We start from the raw sequence: 19,254 nt of genomic DNA, 5'->3' as shown, positions 1-19,254 counted from the left end.
TGAGCTGTTGGCCGAAAGTTTAATCAAAGTTTTGCTTGTGAAGGGTATTTCAGCATAGATTTTGTTAAAACTGAATCAGAAACTATGCTTGAATCCTAAGAAAACTGGTAATCTTTAGTTATTGTTCTGTTCTGTAATTTCCGTCTCACCTTGCAATTTTTCCCCAAAATTTTAATGTATGAGTGCGCAACTAACAAGGGAACCTCCCCATCGCACCCCCCTCAGATTTAGTTATAAGTTGGAACAGTGGATAGGCCTTGAAAAACTGAACACAGATCAATCGAGAAAACAGGAAGAAGTTGTGTGGAACTATGAAACAAATAAGGAAAATATACAAACTGAGTAGTCCATGCACAAGATAGGAAACATCAAAGGGAGTGTCAGCTCAGGAGCCCCGTGGTCCCGTGGTTAGCGTGAGCAGTTGCGAAATGAGAGGTCCTTGGTTCAAGTGTTCCGTCGAGTGAAAAGTTTAATTTTTTTATTTTCAGACAATTATTATCTGTCCGTCCGATGCGAGGTAACTGCGCCGTAGTATGGGAATGCTACACCTAACAAACATCGAAACACACAACGTCAGTCGACTACAGCGCACGGAAGAGAGAGTATTCCTGCTAATGAGGCTCCCTGGCTGGCAGTAGACTGTTCGCTACTTTGGACAAGAGTGCATTAAATACGTGAGATGTATTCCGTAGGTAATATGAATCCAGCAAATACAGATCGCGACTTCAATAACAAGGTCAATGAATATTTTCCGAACTGTAAGGAATTGGAGAGTTCCTTAAGGGATCGAACGATTGTCGGACGGACGGACGGACAGGTAATAATTGTCTGAAAATAAAAAATTAAACTTTTCACTCGACGGAACACTTGAACCAAGGACCTCTCATTTCGCAGCTGCTCACGCTAACCACGGGACCACGACGCTCCTGAGCTGACTCCGTCCTTGATGTTGCATATGTTGCGCGTGGACTACTCAGTTTGTATATTTTGCTTATTTTTTTCGTAGTGCCACACAACTTCTTCCTGTTTTCTCGATTGATCTGTGTTCAGTTTTTCAAGGCCTATCCACTGTGCCAACTTATAACTAAATCTGAGGGGGGTGCGATGGGGAGGTTCCCTTGTAAGTTACAATATTTCCGAAAGGTAGTCATACAATCTGGCCCCATTGCCATTGTTAAGGATAAGTCTGTGTTCACAGCTCTAAGTTATTGTATCGACCATGGAATGATAATGGGAGAAAGAGACTGTTACGTGTATCTATAATAGCAAGTCTCAGCCATTACAATATTCTGAAAGGACACAAATCGTCTTTGGTGGAAAAGCAAGTTTTCATGTCAACAGGACGTGTGGACAATTTAAAACATTTGATTTTTACCTGAAGGTAGTTTGTCTTCCATGTTCAAATTTAGACTCTGGGCAGGTGACTGTATTCACACTATAGTATTGAGGTATGGGCAGCATATCATCTCAGAAGACAACTTTGAAGTAATGGCAACACTTTTGTTGAATATTGTGTAGGAAACACTTCTTAATGTTCTGCAAAATTGTATTTATTTGGTCATGAACTGGCTTTTGGCTTCTTAGCCCATCTTTAGGAGATAGATATAATAATGTTTGACTTAAACAATATTATTTGTGTTTGAAGAAACCAAAATGACATACAGAATTTACTGAGGAAATCATTACATTTTTTTGTCACATTGAAATAATTACATTAACTAAAGAAGGAGGAAACAAAGTTTTTTACATGGAGATGCATTTAGCAAATGATGAAAAATAAGTAGAATTTACAATCTCAATTTATTATTTGTTTTGAAAACTTAATTTAACAAAGGGAAAATGGAAATTAAGTCTGATCATTTAATACTAAGCTGGCATCTTCAAACAGTGGAAAATCCAGGATGGAATAATGACAGTATTATGAAAAGGATAGACAGTTACTCACCATACAGAGGAAACTTTGAGTCACGGACTGGCATAAGGAAGAGACTGCTATACATTCAAGCTCTAAACCAAAAGGCTGTATTGTGAAGTAAAAAACACTCACCCTTTCACACAAGCACAATTCAAACACACATGCGCACTGTCTCGGGCTGCTGAGGCCAGACTGCGCATGGCAACTGTGCTTTATGGGAGAAGAAAATGGTGGGTATGGGTGAAGAGGCGACTGGGAGTGGGAAGGGGAGGCATAGCATGGTAGGGGTGGGGGAATCTGTAGTGATGCTTGTTGGAGCACACATGGATGTGGTGGGGGCAGGGTAGGAATGCTAGGTGCATTGGAAGGTGTGAGGGAAACAAGAGGGGGGGGGGGGGAGGGGAGGTGTGTGGGAAAGGGGAGAAGTAGAGGAGGGAAAAAGGCTACTGTGTGCAATGGTGGAATAGAAGGCTGCGTAGTACTGGAATGGTGGCAGGGAAGGGGATGTGTTAGTGAAGGACAGGTACTAGTGAAGACTGAGGCCAGAAGTGTGTGTGTGGAACATAGGATATACTCGTATTGCAGGGTGAGTTTTCACCCATGCATTTCAGAAAATCTGGCGTTGACGGGAAGGATTCACATGGTGCCGGCAGAGAAGGAGTCATTGACAAGAAACCTGTGTTTTGCAGCATGTTCAGCAAGTGGGTGGTCCAACTGTCTCTTGGACACAGTTTCTAAGTGGCCATTCATGTCGACAGACAGCTTGTAATGCCCATGTAGAGAGCATCACAGTGATTACAGCTTAGTTCGTAGATCACCCGAGTGCCTGCACAGATAGCCATGCTTTTGATCGGACAGGGAATGTCTATAACCAGAATGGAGTAGGTGGTGGTTGCAGAATGTGTGGAACATGTCAAGATCTACCACAGGGATGAGAGCCACGAGTCAAGGGTTTGGGGCCAGAGTGAAGTATGGATGAATAAGGTTACTATGTCTATTTGGTATGTGGTGGAATACCACTGTAGGAATGATAGTGGGTAGGATATTCCTCATTTAAGGGCATGGTGAGCGGTGGTCCAAACCATGGCAGAGAATGTGATTCAGTTTGTCCACTCTTGGATGGTACTGAGTCATGAAGGGAATGCTCCTTTCTTGGTGGCCGGACAGTGGGAATTTGGGAGGTGGTGGGGGACTGGAGAGACAAAGCACAGGAGATCTGTTTTTATAAAAGGTTGGGATGATAATCGTGGTCTGTGAAGTCCTCAGTGAGAGCATTGGTATATTTGAAGAGGGACTGCTGGTCATTACAGATGCAGTGACCAAAGATGGCTAGGCTATATGGAATGGTCTTCCTGGTATCGAATGAATGGTAGCTGTTAAAGCGGAGGTGTTGCTGCTGACTGTTCGATTTGATATAGGCAGAGGTACTGATGTGGCCATCCTTGAAGTTGAGGTGAACATCGAGGAAGATGGCTTGTTGCGTTGAGGAATACCAGGTGAAGTGAATGGGGGAGAAGGTGTTGAGGTTCTGGAGCAGTGTGGATATGGTGTTCTCAACCTCAGTCCTGGTATTGAAGATGTCATCAGTGAATCTGATCCAGGTGAGGGAGCACCAGTAGTGATGGACAGGGTGCCATGTTGTAAAGGAACGGGAACTGTGGAGAGGCAGTGGAGGAAATGGTTGGTGTCTTTTATATAGCGTGGTAGCTTGTGGGTAATCGGCTGAAGGTGTTGGTACACAAGAGCAGTGGGCTCACAGTAACTATCCACAGTGGAGTGTCCTAGGTGGTTTGGTTTATGGATTTTAGGAAGCATGTAGACTGTAAGAGTGTAGGGTGCGGTAGGGGCGGGGGGGGGGGGGGGGGGGGGGGGGGGGAGAGAGAGAGAGAGAGAGAGAGAGAGAGAGAGAGAGAGAGAGAGAGAGAGAGAGAGAGAGAGAGAGAAAAGGTTCTGGGATGGCCCAAATCCATTCCAGAAATCCATTACAGTCACCCCTCAAATCTTAGGCCCATCCCAGAACCTCCACCCTGAGTCTCTCTTTCCACACCATAACCCCCCCTCCCCCCACACCTCCACCCCCGGACACACCTTCTGCATGCTTCCTGAAATACATAAACCCAACCATCCAGGATGCCCCATTGTGTCCAGTTGCTGTGACCTCACTGACAGAATCGCTCCTCTCATTGACCAACACCTTCAGCCAATTACCCACAACCTACCCTCCTATATAAAAGATTTCCTCCACCGAGTCCCCACAGTTTCTGTTTCTTCACCACATGGTGCCCTGCTCATTACTATTGATGCCACCTCCCTATACACTAACATCCCTAATGCCCACAGCCTTGCTGCTATTGAAAACTACCTTCCCCAATGCCCTACTGATTCCAAACCTGCAAACTCATTCCTGACTGCCATGACAAACTGTATCCTCACACAGATTACTTCACCATTGAAACTTCCTGCCAGATTAAAACTGTGTGCCAGACTGAGACTCGAACTCGGGACCTGTGCCTTTTGTGGGGAAGTTCTCCATTGACTGAGCTACATGAGCACGAATAACAACCTGTCCTCACAACTTTACCTCTGCCAGTACCTTGGTGCCTACCTTCCAAGCTACACAGAAGCTCTCCTATGAAACTTGGAAGAGTAATACTCCTGCAAGAAAGGATATTGCGGAGATATGGCGTAGCCTCAGCCTGGAGGATGTCTTCAGAATGAAATTTTCACTCTGCGTTGGAGAGTGCACTGATATGAAACTTCCTGGTAGATTAAAACTGTGTGGTGAACTGAGATTCAGAAATGGGGCCTTTGCCTTTTGTGGGCAACTTCTTTGGTAGTTGTGAAGACAGTTTGTGAGTTGTGCTTGGATAACTCAGTCGATACAGCACTTCCCCACGAAAGGAAGGTCCAAATTTGTGTCTCAGTCTGCCACCAAAATTTAATCTACTGGGACTCTTCACTGGAGAGTGAAAAGTTCATTCTACTTCACCTCTGTAGACATCATCTACAAACAAATCCATGGTACAGCAATGGGCACTCACATGGCATTGTCCTATGTCAACCTGTTCATGAGCTGTGTAGAGGAATCCTTCTTAACCATATAGAATCACAAATTCCTTACCTGGTTTAGGTTCATTGATGACATCTTGTGATCTGCATTGAGGGTTAGGACAAATTGTCCATATTCCTCTAGATCATCATCATCATCATCATCATCATCATCTTCTTCTTCTTCTTCTTCTTCTTCTTCTTCCCCATTCATTTCACCTTGTCCTCCTCAACCCAACATGTCACCTTCCTTGATGTTGACCTCCATCTCAAACATGATACATTAGTACCTCTACCAACACAGAACCTCCCAATCAGCAGCAATACCTACACTTCAACAGCTGTCACCCATTCCATACCAAGAAGTCCCTTCCATATAGCCTAGCAATCTGTGACCATTGCATCTGTACCGGCCAGCAGTCCCTCACCAAATATACCAATGGTCTCACCAAGGACTTCATAGACTGAAATTACCCTCCAAACCTTGTATAGAAACAGATCTCTTGTGCTTTGTCTCTCCAGTCCCCTACCACCTCCCAAATTCGTACTGTCTGGCCACAAAGAAAGGAGAATTTTCTTCATGACTCATTACCACTCAGGACTGGAAGGACTGAAACACATTATCCACCAGGGTTTGAACTCTCTCTCATCATGCCCTTCAATAAGGAATATCCTACTCACCATCCTTCCCACCCCTCCTACAGTTGGATTCCACTGCCCACTAAACCAAAGCAATACCCTTGTCCATCCATACTCTACCACTACTCCCAACCCCTTGCCTCATGGCTCATATCCCTGTAGTACACCAAGTTACAACACTTGTACCATACATCCTCACACCACCATCTTACTCCAGTCCAGTTACTGGCATTATCTATACCATCAAAGGCAGGACTGCCCATGAAACTGTCATGTGATGTACAAGTTAAGCAGCAACCACTGTGCTGCCTTTTGCTGGGGCATAACAGTCAATAAGCTGTCAGTCTCCATGAATGGCCACCAACAAACTGCAGCCAATAGACAGGTATCTCTCCCAGTTGCTGAACATGCTGTGTAACTCAACGCTGCTTCACTTGGATGACTGCTTGACAACCTGCACCATGTGGCTCCTTCCCACCAACTACTACTTTTATGAATTGCACTGGTAAGAAATCTCTAGTCCCTGTCCTTCAACCACCTATCACCTTCCCAGCCCCCACTCCAGCACTACACAGCCTTTTGTTCCACCAGTGCACCCGCTAGTCTCTTTCCCCTCCTCAACTACTCCCCTTCACCACTCATCTTCCCCCCCCCCCCCCCCACTCCACCCCCCTCCCACCCCTCCGAAACTCCCGACTACTCCTAGCTTTCCTACCCTGTCCCCACCATATACCTGCAGGCTTCTGAAAGCACCACTACTGCTTCTCCCATCCCTACCATGTTACTCTTCCCACTCCCTGTCACAGCCTCCTCCTCCTTCTCCTCCACCACACACAGATGGCTTCTCCCATGAGGTGACGTTACTGTGTGCAATACTGCATCAGTGGCCAGAGACTGTGTTCATGAGTGTGCGTTGTGCTTTTGTAAATGTGTGTGTGTTTTCTAGTTTAGAAGGAGGCCTTTTGGCTGAAAGCTTAAATGATTAGCAGTCTTTTTGTTGTGAATGTTTGTGACTCAACATCTCCTCTGTGTGGTGAGTAGCAATCTATCCTTTTCATAATATTATTATTGTTCTGAGCTGACATTGTGTATCACATGTTTGCTTATATCCAGTATTTGCAGTAGTATCATCTTTCTGCTTTTCTTAACAGAGTTTAAAACTTCACTTTTTATATTATGATTGGCAGAGGTTGAATCTTTCTTCCTTAAGCTCCAGCTTCTTTCATTTTTCTGGTAATCTAATTGCCAAAGCTCTGCGAGACTGTGCAACATATATTTTTCCATACTGCTTGCATGTGATTTTATACACACCATTCTGTACCAAGAGTTGCAGTTTGTCTTTACTTTTCAAGGAAATTTTTTATATGCTGTTGGTATTATGAAGTGCAGGTCTTACAGTTGCGAGACAAATTTTTTTGCAAATTTATCTGAAATGTTGCCAGTTTTTGTAATTACTGGCCAATTGCAGTTGGCCAGTGTACAGTAGTGGTGTAATTTTTATGAATTTTTTTGTTTCTTTCATTTTTTTAGTTGATTATCTTTTATTCTCCTCATTAACAGGAGAAAGAAAACTGGCGTTCTATGGATTGGAGTGTGGAATGTCAGATCACTTAATTGGGCAGGTAGTTTAGAAAATTTAAAAAGGCAGATGGTTAGGTTGAAGTTAGATATAGTGGGAATTAGTGAAATTCGGTGGCAGGAGGAACAAGACTTCTGGTCAGGTGAATACAGGGCTATAAATACAAAATCAAATAGGGGTAATGCAGGAGTAAGTTTAATAATGAATTTAAAAAATTGGAACGAGGATAAGCTACTACGAACACCATAGTGAACGCATTATTGTAACCAAGATAGACATGAAGCCTGTCTGTACCACAGTAGTACAAGTTTGTATGCCAACTAGCTCTGCAGATGATGAAGAGATTGAAGGCAAGTATGATGGGATAAAAGAAATTATTCAGATAGTTAAGGGAGATGAAAATTTAATGGTCATGGGGGACTGGAATTCGATAGTAGGGAAAGGAAGAGAAGGAAAAGTAGTAGGTGAATATGGAATGGGGGTAATGAATGAAAGGGGAAGCTGCCTGGTAGAATTTTGCACAGAGCATAACTTAATCATAGCTAAAACTTAGTTTAAGAATCAGGAAAGAAAGCTGTATACATGGAAGAGGCCTGGAGACACTGGAAGGTTTCAGATAGATTATACGAGGGGCGTTTGAAAAGTTCGTGCAAAAATAAAAACCACTTACGTGTTTGGGGGAAATCTTTTTTATTTTTCGACATAGTCTCCTTTTAGGCGTATACACTTAGTCCAACACTGCTGTAATTGGTTGATCCCATCCGAATAATAGGAATTGTCCAAGTCTGCAAAATAGCTATTAGTTGCTGCAATCGCCTCCTCGTTTGAACAAAATCTTTGTCCCGCCAGCCATTTCTTCAAATTGGGGAACAAATAGTAGTCCGAGGGAGCCAAGTCTGGAGAATAGGGGGGATGTGAAACGAGTTGGAATCCTATTTCCATTAATTTTGTGACCACAACTGCTGAGGTATGTGCTGGTGCATTGTCGTGATGGAAAAGGATGTTTTTGCAGTCCAATCGCCGGTGTTTTTCTTGCAGCCCAGTTTTCAAATGGTCCAATAATGATGAATAATATTCACCTGGAATAATTTTACCATTTTCCACAGAGTCAATGAGGATTATCCCTTCCAAATCCCACAAGACAGTTCCCATAACTTTTCCGGCCGAAGGAATGGTCTTTGCCATTTTTGGTGCAAATACTCCTTTGGTAACCCATTGCTTAGATTGTTGTTTGGTCTCAGGAGTATAGTAATGTATCCATGTTTCATCCACAGTGACGAAATGACACTTAAAGTCCTGCGGATTCTTCATGAACAGCTGCAAACAATCCTTGTAACACTTCACACAATTTCGTTTTTGGTCAAACCTTTCACAGCATAAAAATGGTGAGAATTTGAGTGAGGTACGGCAAAACAGGGATCAAAATACTAAATACTAGGTCATTATTTCTAATAGTGTCTGGCTTTTTTAAATATTTTATATTTAATTTTCTTCAAATTCTGATTGATATATTATGTTGCAATTAATTAAATCATTTCAAGAGATGGAAAGTCACTACTTCATTGATAACATGGTGAGTTTGCATGCAGTTTACGAGTAAGCTTGTCCCCTACATTGTACTATGAACACTGGAAAATCCAGGCTACAAAACAGGCAATGAGGGAAGTAGGTTGCCTTCATCTATTCATTACAAAAAATGATATTACAGATTAATGAAAGTATATCAGTCTGATGTAATCATTCACTCAGCTACACTTTAGCCTGGAGTATCTCACTTGAAAATGCAACGTAAGTGGCAATTAAGAATATCTGTTATCAAAAATAATTTTGAATTCGTGGGTTGACAGTTCCTTTGCATTGTTTGCATATTAACGTTTACCTCTTTTAAACTGTTTTTAAACTTCATTCTTGGCTAAGTCACATTGCTTAATTATCTCCATTTTAACTCCTTATGTAACTGTAATAAGGTTGCTTCTATATTAAAATTTTACCTACTTTTGTAGCTGTCTTCTGCCCTTATCTTTTTGAATTTGAGAAATTTGTATTTAAGTTCTTTAATTCATCCCCTTGGTTTGTTATTGATTAGTTTTAAAGTCACCACAAAAGAGTTGTCTAACTCTTTTGTGGTGACTTTAACACTATTGGATAACTTTTCCAATTTTCATAATATTTTTAGTAAACTGCCTCCAGTGCTGTGGGTAGTAACTGGAATACAGTAAAGACAAAAATATATTTAATGTGTACAACTTTGCTTCTGCCGTTTTTTCCCCAACATTTAAGGCTTTAATGAAACAATTTGGTTACACATGTATCATTCAAAGTATTTTTCATCGCTGGCCACTACTTTCTCCCATCTTTCTGGCAGTGTACGAATCCTGCAAAATTGTTCATCTGTTGCAGTGATCATGAATTGATCCAATTTGTGACTTCTTCTTGAGATCGGAAGTATTGGTCAGCCAGGCCATGTATCATTGATATAAACAGGTGATAGTAAGAGGGAGCAATGTCTGGAGAATACGGCGGGTGGGATAGGACTTTCCATTTTAATGTTTCCAAGTACGTTTTGACCTCTTTTGCAACGTGGGGTCGAGCGTTGTCGTGCTGCAAAATCACTTTATTGTGCCTCTCGCTGTATTGCGGCCGTTTGTCTTTTAATGTTCTGCTCAAACACATTAATTGCATTCGATAATGAGCACCTGGGATTGGTTTTAACACCTCATAGTACATGATGCTGCGCTGGTCCCACCAAATGCAGAGCCGTGAGTATTCGGTTTGGCCGAGATATCCCCATGATTTTTTGCATTTAGGATTATTGTAAGGAACCAATTTTTCATCTGCACAATGCAATGCAGAAATCCCTTCCGTTTTTGCCTCTGAAGCAACTGTTCAAAAACGCCGTTCAATGTCTCTTGGTTTCAGCTCACACGAGACCCAAGTTCCTTCTTTATGAATCATGCGCATAGCTTTGAGATGTTTTGAAATGGCTTGCTGTGTCACTCCCACTAATCGTGCCAATTCTTCTTGAGTTTGACACGAGTCTTCACTCAGCAATGTCTCCATCCTGCATCTTCGAAAACATTCTCTCTTCCATCACTATGCCCGTCTATGACGTTAAAACCACCATTCTTGAAGCGTTGAAATCACTCATGACACATTTTTTCACTAATAGCGTCTTTAATATACGTACTTGAGAGCAATAAAATAGACTCAGCCACTGTTTTCTTCATATTGAAACAAAACAGTAACACCTCCTGCGCCGGCCTTGTGGCCGTGCGGTTCTAGGCGCTTCAGTCTGCTTCAGACTGCTACGGTCGCAGGTTCGAATCCTGCCTCGGGCATGGATGTGTGTGATGTCCTTAGGTTAGTTAGGTTTAAGTAGTTCTAAGTTCTAGGGGACTGATGACCACAGATGTTAAGTCCCATAGTGCTCAGAGCCATTTGAACCATTTTTTGAACACCTCCTGCGAATTACGAGAATTAGGCTTGTAAACTGACATTTTCAAATCAAGAACAGCTTTATGATGCAGACACAAATTGACTAATGTTTGAATGAGGTTATGGTGACTGAGGTCCGAGCTAACTACCTGCAATCTGTTTCTTTCGACCTGTACTTACCACTGTCGGCATCTATCGCCAAATGGCGGAAGCAAAGTTGTACACCTTGTGTGCCATATGCCATGGGGTTTGCCATGTGACATCGTGCATTGTCATGAAGGATGATGGATGCAAACCATTGGTGATCCATGTGCAGCCAATACTAAATGACATACCTGCTCTTATGAAACACTTTCACCTATCTCACCACTGTAAGATATGGCAATGCTGCGTCACCAGATGCCTCATGCAGTCCCTGAAAATAATTATTGTGTGTACCGCTTCATTCTTGATATGTATGTGTTGTTTGTGTTTCTGAACATAACATTGGAGTGCTTGAACTGGCTTCCCTTACTTTCAGACAGTACACACTGCATCTGACTCAAACAGAGCCATCACCACTCACTGTGTTACTTCAACTGACCCTTTGCTATCAGCTACAGACAGCGCATAGGCCATCGGATGCGCATCCTACATGTGCAGCAGTGCACAAAGCCAGTGAAATGTGTTTTTGCAACTCTTTACAGATTACTCTTAAAAAAGGGTCTCAGGTCAGTCCTGTTTACTGCTCACCTTATCAAGTATACAACTAGCTGCACTGTGCTGTGGATGCATAATGCATGGTTTAAGTGATGTAATGATGAGCTGCTGCATAGTTGTTGTGTAGCCAGCTGACCAGCCACTGTAGTGCAAAGAGGGCTGTGCTGTTGTTGTGTCTTCGATGAAATTTTTCTTTACTCATGTGGCCAAGATTACTTAAGCATGTGAATATGTTTCACTGTTGACCTCATTGGAGTGGTCAACAAACATCTTTTCTTCACCCCTCTATATCAGTTAACACTTCTTTGGTCTTAATCCAATTAAACTTATTTCTTGAATATGCAACTTATTTCAGACAACACCATTGTATGTGCCCATTTATATCTTATTTTTATGAATATAGTTTTCTTTTAGCATCTCTATTCATGTCGTGTACTAGGGTACCAAATGGACTAATGTAGTTGTGTTTTTGTATGACGAGTTCCACTACTACATGATCTGTCAGCCGGCTGATACATATACCAACTTTCACATTACAGATATCTTGCGGTCACCGTTCTTGATGTAATTCACTTCAGTAGACCTGCTGTGCAGTGCCACTAGACCATCACATGTTTTCTTGACAAGGGACTACTTCACCTTCCACATGGGTGGGAGCTGAGAGTTCCATTCTATTCAAGCTACTAAAATGGTGTAGTCACTTTTATGATAACTCTTCTGTGTCGTAAGTGAAATGCTTCCACTCTACAACTTAATTTACAGTTGTGGGTGAAAGAGATCTCTCATAACTTGTAACTCACATTGGAGCACAACATGTATAGATTTACTGATATGACATTTCAGACTGACAGTGCTCATGTATAATCTTAAATTGTTCTGATGTTTACATTATCACTCATGCCCTTGGATCTGTGATTTCCGACGCACTGCCAAGTCACGATGGCAAAGCATAAAGCGGCCATTCCCAGCAGGTGGAGATGTTCACTTGCTGTCACACATTGTCGATGTTCTGTCTTTAACGTCCGTTTGTACATATCGAAAACCAGAGCGCGCACAATAGGATGTTCTACACTTAAGAACTGCCTAAACAACATTTCTTGTTTCCACGGACATCTTTTGTCGATCCTAGTGATTGGAAGTGGAATGTGTCATTCTGCAGAATCAACATGTTACACCACAAGAGATTTGATTGTTCAACTGCCCCTTGTAGATTAAGATTAAAATGTTCTTCAGTCAGTGGCTGGGAGACATCAGCAGTGGGCTTGATTACCTGGGCAGGAATTTGGTTGTAGGATAGAGAAACTAAGAAAATGGTACATAAATATATACATCCAAAAACACCCTGTAGGCGACTTTGTAGTGTGTGACAGTTGTTTGACTCCTCTGAGAATTTTAATAGTAAATCTCTCACTGGCACAAACCACATCTCTTGTGTATGACACGATAGTTGGTTAACTGTCTCCAGAGTGATCCTGGACTTAGTAAATGAACCATTGATGAAACATGCCGCTCTTGTCCTGATCATTTCCTCATAAGGGTTTCAGACTATGAAAGTTATGGCTGTTTGTGTAATCAAACAGTAGTGAGGGTTTCTGCCTCTTTTATGCATAATTCATTTCATTTTGTTCATGTTGTGGGTCAGCTGCCAATCCTTGAATCAAGTGTTGATCTTATATAGATACAATTTTCTGCTGATTTTCCATCTATGAGGGACAGTTATTTACTTATATAAGGGGTGTTCACAAAGAAACGACCCGGAGGCATAATTACAGAAATCAGTACCTGTATGTTAGAAGTGTTGATCCTGGCTGTTGAGACACTTGTCCCACTGTGACACAAGATGGTGAATGGCTCTCTCATAAAATTCCTGGGGCTGCGATGTGAATCAGTTCCGCATGTGCAGCTGGACGTCGTCATCCACACGAGTGCAGAAAAGGTTATGCTGATGTTCTTCTTTGACCAAGATAGCCCCCTTCCGATTCACTTCCTACAGCCTGGGACAACACGAATGCCCAGCATTACTTGCAAACCTTGACCACCCTTTGCCAAGCGATCAAATCAAAATGTCCAGGCATTCTCACCCATGGGACCATTCTGCTCCACGACAATGGAAAGCCTCATACGACCAACACAGTTGCGGCACTCCTGCAGAAATTCAAATGGGAGGTTCTCATCCACCCTCCATACAGTCCGGACTTCTCTCCCTGCGATTATGCCATTTTTGGTCCCCTTAAAAAGGCTCTGAGGGGCAAACGATTCACCTCGGATGACGATGTCCAACTGTACTTGCGGAACTGGTTAACATCACAGCTGCGGGAATTTTATGAGACAACCTTTCACCGTCTTGTGTCACAATGGGACAAGTGTCTCGACAGCCAGGGTCAATGCTTCTAACATACAGGTACTGGTTTCTGTAATTATGCCACTGGCTCATTTCTTTTTGAATGCCCCTTATAATTACCACCTCAAAAGATAGTTTTTTAATTAATTTGTTTTGTTTGCAAGTGCATATCTGCATTCCTGATGCACATTTAAGTCCTTGCACTACAGTAGGATACTGTTAGAGCAGCTAAAACAAAATAGGACAGCCCATTGAAAAGTGTGTTAATTTGGATTGGTAGCAGGGGAGGGTGGAGAAATGTTGTAGCTGTGTCGACTCAAGCCAGGTGCCTTCAGTAGCCATCTGGATTGGTAAGACACAACTGCAGTATATTGTTTTGACTTCTCTAGTGCCATGCTACAGTACTGTGGCATGAGGATTTCAATGTGCACCAGGACTGCAGATGTGTCCCTGAAAACAGACAAAAAATTAATTATGTAACTTTGTTTTTTTTTTTTTTGAGGTGATGATTGTATAAGCTGTGACTACCCCACGCACAACAAAAAACGTGAACTGAATCAGATGAACAAATCTCATTAATTTCTACCCTTTCACAACCAATCCCTCTTTCTTCCCAAAGTAAGAACTAATACTTCCAAAAGCTAGGTTTTGTATTTTCATTTTTGTATATGCCTGTTAGCAGTACTGGAATTTCTCCTCCAAAAGAAATGTACTAGTCTCTCATTTTGGCTCTTATTAGGGAATTATTTTAATAATGAATTTAATTAAGCAGCATAGTGTGAGAATAGAGTACCTGTGATTACGTGATAACTATGAAGTATTGGATTGTGCTGTACATGAGTAATTCATCTGGTACATGTAGTTTTTAAAGTTATTCATATAGTTGATAAAATGATAACTGTCAAAAGAAAATAAAACCTTTCTATGTTGTTGTTATCATTAACTGTGTTAATATGGGTAAAAAATGAGAAATATTGTTTAATTTTGTCTAAAGGAAGGGGGTGACTCAGACAGTGATGAGGAACAGAAACTGATGGAGGTTGAAGAATTACTTCGGCAACATGATCCAGATTTTGATGGAGGGACTGGCAGTGGAGGAAGTGATGATGCAGCTGAAACTCATCAACTCCATCTTGGTGTAGAACTACAACGAGCCCCCGAGTTGCTTTTCCAGCCTTCAATGCTGGGCTCTGTAGAAGCAGGTCTGGCAGAAATGACGGAGTATGCTTTACGTACCTACTCTCCTGAAATACGCTCTTCTCTCATCCGTAATGTCCTGCTGGTTGGAGGATGTGCCCAACTCCCTGGACTTGCACAACGTTTCCATAGAGAACTTGTGGAAGTACGTCATAAATACTTTTCATGACTTACTTATCTAATAAATGTTAGGGTAACGTAATTTCATTTATTTTTAAGTTGGTGCTTATTGCTGCAGCATTATTATTATTGTTATTATTATTATTATTATGTCACATTTTTATTTATTTCACATGTCATAGATGTTCAGCAAAATTTGAATGAAAAGCATGTTCACAAATTTTTGAGTTCTCTTCAAAATTATTTTAGATGGTAATTGTGGCACATTAATGATAGGCTAATAGTCATTTTGCAGATGTAAGATTCTCTATAAAAGTGCAAAGATTGTGCAGGAGGGCAAAATTCTATACAGGGTTTTTATTACTGTCAAGATTACTATACAATTTTTGATAGTGCCACCAAAAACTTGAATTGTTATCATGACAGTTAATAAATTTTCTGTTAAAATTAGTGATTGTAGTCTTCTGGTTTGTTTCTTACATGGGGTGTCCCAAACCATTAGGGTCACAGCTATATAGAAGGCAGGACTCCAAACTGGATACTTTGAGAGAAGGAATCAATAGTCAGAAATTAGTATTTCAGAGGGAACTTGTATGAGTAATGGGAGTGTGACACATGTTTGTAAGTTGCTAATGTTTCATAACAGACAGTTACCTCCTATATAACCCCCTATGGAAATTGCAAATGTGCATTAATGTATGATGCAGCAAGATGAAGTGCCTGTGAAGCTATGCAGATAAAGGTTCTGCAACAGGTGTCGTCGTAACTGAAATTTTCCACCATAGAAACAAACTTATCAGAAACTTTCACAGAAACCATGGAGATGTGGTCAAAGTTATTATCGAAGTATTGTTTGCACAGTAGAATTTGAGGAGATAGTTTTGGTTCATGTGAGAGAAGAGTTATCAATAAGCAGCTACAATTTTCCTATGAAATCTACACTTTGAAGATTACAGTGCAGAGAATACTGCTAAAGCAGCAATTACATCCCTATTATATATGTGTGCAGTGTGGAATTGAAAGATTTAGAACCTGAAGTTCAATTATGTCAGTGGCTTAGGTAGCAAATGCATGCACTGAATGCAGTGATCACCATAATTCCAGGTCCAAACAGTGTCATCCTGTGGGAAGTTTGTTAAGTGCAGACATGACACACCCTATGGAATCATGGTTAAGAGGAAACATTGCTTTTTAAGCTAAACTGTGTAATGCTACTGCAATGTACTGCAGACAATAGTGACCAAACATTGTGTGAAAATACAAACTATAATACTGTGCTAAACATAGCTTGCTTGACCACTATTGTGACATTCTACGGAAAATCAGCAACTCTTTTGATAGTTTGTATTAAAAATTCTTAGCTCTTAGGAGTAACTGATTTTCATGATAAGAAGAATCACTTTTTTCTGCAACCTCTTCAACTCATGTGAGACATTGGTGTTTTTATCAAACTGCATTAGTTCCACAGCTGTTGTGGCACAAAGAAATGGATTGGTTGATTCTCAGTACAGAGAATGGCAGATGCATCTCGTTTTCTCATTAATATAACTTAGAGAGCATATTGTGATAGCCTGCTGTTTGAGAAGATAGAGAGGCTTGGTAAATGTTTGCTGGGTGCCAAAATGTGTTCTATTTGATGAAATTTATGAAGATGAACTATAATACACACAGTCAAAAGCTTTAGCACAAAACTGATATAGATGTAATCTTATTTCTGTTGCAAGTTTTCAGAATCTAGCTGTGCACTCTGATGCAAAAGCTTATATTGAATTGACGATAAATAGCTTAGACAAGAAGAGAATAGAAGCTTTCGAAATGTGGTGCTACAGAAGAATGCTGAAGATTAGATTGGTTGATCACATAACTAATGAGGAGGTATTGAACAGAATTGGGTAGAAGAGGAGCTTGTGGCACAACTTGACTAGGAGAAGGGATCGGTTGGTAGGACATGTTCTGAGGCATCGAGGGATCACCAATTTAGTATTGGAGGGCAGCGTGGAGGGTAAAAATCGTAGAGGGAGACCAAGAGATGAATACACTAAGCAGATTCAGAAGGATGTAGGTTGCAGTAGGTACTGGGAGATGAAGAAGCTTGCACAGACAGGATAGAGTAGCATGGAGAGCTGCATCAACCCAGTCTCAGGACTGAAGACCACAACAACAACAACAACTGTAGAGATAAGTCTACAAGTGTGGGAGGCAGGGGGGGGGGGGGTACACCATGGATTTAAAAGGAAAGAAAGAAGTGCCTCATTATCTAATTCTCTAATTGCATTTAGATCATGCCAAAGCACTTATAGTAGTATGACAGGTAATAATGGTCCTACAAATAAACCTCCATTCTTAAAATAGATTATGCAGATAGCTATTACCCTTTGATGATTATCAATCTATCATGTAAATACCAAGCAAGTAGATAGCTGTAGACTAACATTTATTTATTTGCAGCTATGTACATTTAACCTGTCATTTAATGGCAGGGTACAGTTTCAGTTTGTGCTCAAGTATTAATTGATATAACAACTTAAAAAAAATTAATACCAAGTGAATATTATTTCCAATTAAAAGTAACTTTTGCTAAAGTGAGAATGAGAATATAAGAAACAGTTTTGGAATTGGAATATAAAAGAGAATCATCTTCTTAAGAGGTGTGTCTGCTGCAGAGTGATAAAGAGTTATTTTGCAAGCAATCCCCTAACCTGTGACTCAACCAGTTACTACCTTCTTCAGCATCTAAGCATAGCCATATTCTTCCTATGAAATGCACAGTGTGAATGTACTTGAATGAGAAAATATGTTGTTTCTCTTCATTTTTCTTTACAGTTTGCCAACTTCATTGAAATCTCTAAATATGACTATACTAATATTTTCCATAAAATTAGAAATTTGCTCAATATTAGATTTTCTTAGAAAGCTGCTGAATGCGGCTGCAGAATGCTATGTATGCATTGACAAAACTTCTTTTTTTTTAACTAAATTTAAATATTACAAATCACTCAAATATTCCTGGTCATTACAGTATTATGAAACACTAATCCCTCTAAGAGAAGTGCCATGTGTTTCATTAATTGCCACCCCCTTTTGTACTCAAAAACTACATGCAAAGTAAATAATGTAACATGCACAATTTCAGAGAAAAACATGCTTTCTGTTAACTTCAATGCCAAAGTTTCAAGAAGCACACTATATCTGAGTCAAGATGTATCCCTAATTCATGAACATTTATAGGAATTCCCCTCATGTTCTGTGCAGTCCTCTGTATTCTGTTTTCCCTAAGTACTAAATAATGAACCCCTTTAAATTTTATCTTACCCATCATAACCGTCTCTTACCATGTTTGGTGTTCTTTGTAGCTGTATTTGCAGATGCTTGTAATGGAAGATATATGTTATAACATTAGTTCAAAATCAGTAAAGCAAGTAACATGACAACTGTCTGGTTCTTTGTAGGTTAGCCCATTTAAGTCTGTGGTCAATGTACGTGTGGCAGTGGACCCCGCCTTGGATCCATGGTATGGTGCGAGAGATTTTGCGGCTTCTGAGCTACTTAAAGAAGCTCTTGTAACACGTCAGGATTATGAAGAACGAGGTGGTGAATTCTTACGTGAACATGCTGCTTCAAATCCATTCTTTCCTTCACCAACAGCAGTTTCTGCTGGTGAATCTTCGTCAGTAACAGCGGTTGATGAGGTGGATGGAGACAGTAGTCAGTGTAGAGATGTATAAGTGCTATTGCGTTGCAGTTTTATAAAGCAGTTTTTGTTACTTGGCATTCTCAAACATTAAATGCTATATTTTATGTACTGTTTACTTTGATTGTATACGTCTCATAGACTGATATGTTGCAATTTGAATTTGTGTGGCCCTTTTCAGGTCCGTATAAAACTATGTTTTATTGATTTCTTCCAGAAATCAGCATATTTAAGAATTTGTTAGTTTGGTTTAATATTTATGTGAAAGAAGGAAAAGCAGGAAGCTTTCATTGTGAGGCCACGAGAACTCATTGTATTGAGTCAGGTGTTGTTTGGCCCACTAAGAGAAAGGGGAGTGGGCAGAGGAAGGGTGGAGAGAGAGAGAGAGAGAGAGAGAGAGAGAGAGAGAGAGAGAGAGAGAAACACACAGCTGAACCAGACTGCTGTGTAATGTTATGGAACATGAGGAACTGATATCACCTTTGCCACTGCCATTCCCACCTTTTATAACTGTCGAACAAGTATGACCATATTTACATACGATAAACTGTTATCATTGACTTTCAGTACAGGGTTGACTACATACACCA

At 40.8% G+C, this 19,254-nt stretch overlaps 1 protein-coding gene across 3 annotated transcripts in view; it reads left to right on the top strand.

Annotated features, from left to right (window-relative positions):
• Positions 1 to 18,775, top strand: part of LOC126162634 (actin-related protein 5) — a 181,029-nt gene extending 162,254 nt beyond the window's left edge. For all 3 annotated transcript variants that reach the window (XM_049919265.1, XM_049919263.1, XM_049919264.1), the window contains 2 exons: positions 14,651 to 14,998; positions 18,423 to 18,775. In XM_049919265.1, coding sequence (XP_049775222.1) covers positions 14,651 to 14,998; positions 18,423 to 18,698 — 624 coding nt within the window. In that variant the 3' untranslated portion in view covers positions 18,699 to 18,775. The remainder of the gene's footprint in view (positions 1 to 14,650; positions 14,999 to 18,422) is intronic.
• The last annotated feature ends 479 nt before the right edge of the window (positions 18,776 to 19,254 follow it).

This window comes from Schistocerca cancellata, chromosome 2 (genome assembly GCF_023864275.1).
Source record: "Schistocerca cancellata isolate TAMUIC-IGC-003103 chromosome 2, iqSchCanc2.1, whole genome shotgun sequence".
Taxonomy (NCBI): domain Eukaryota; kingdom Metazoa; phylum Arthropoda; class Insecta; order Orthoptera; family Acrididae; genus Schistocerca; species Schistocerca cancellata.
The sequence above is the reverse complement of the archived record's forward strand: the minus strand, read 5'-3'. Positions and strand labels throughout refer to the sequence as shown.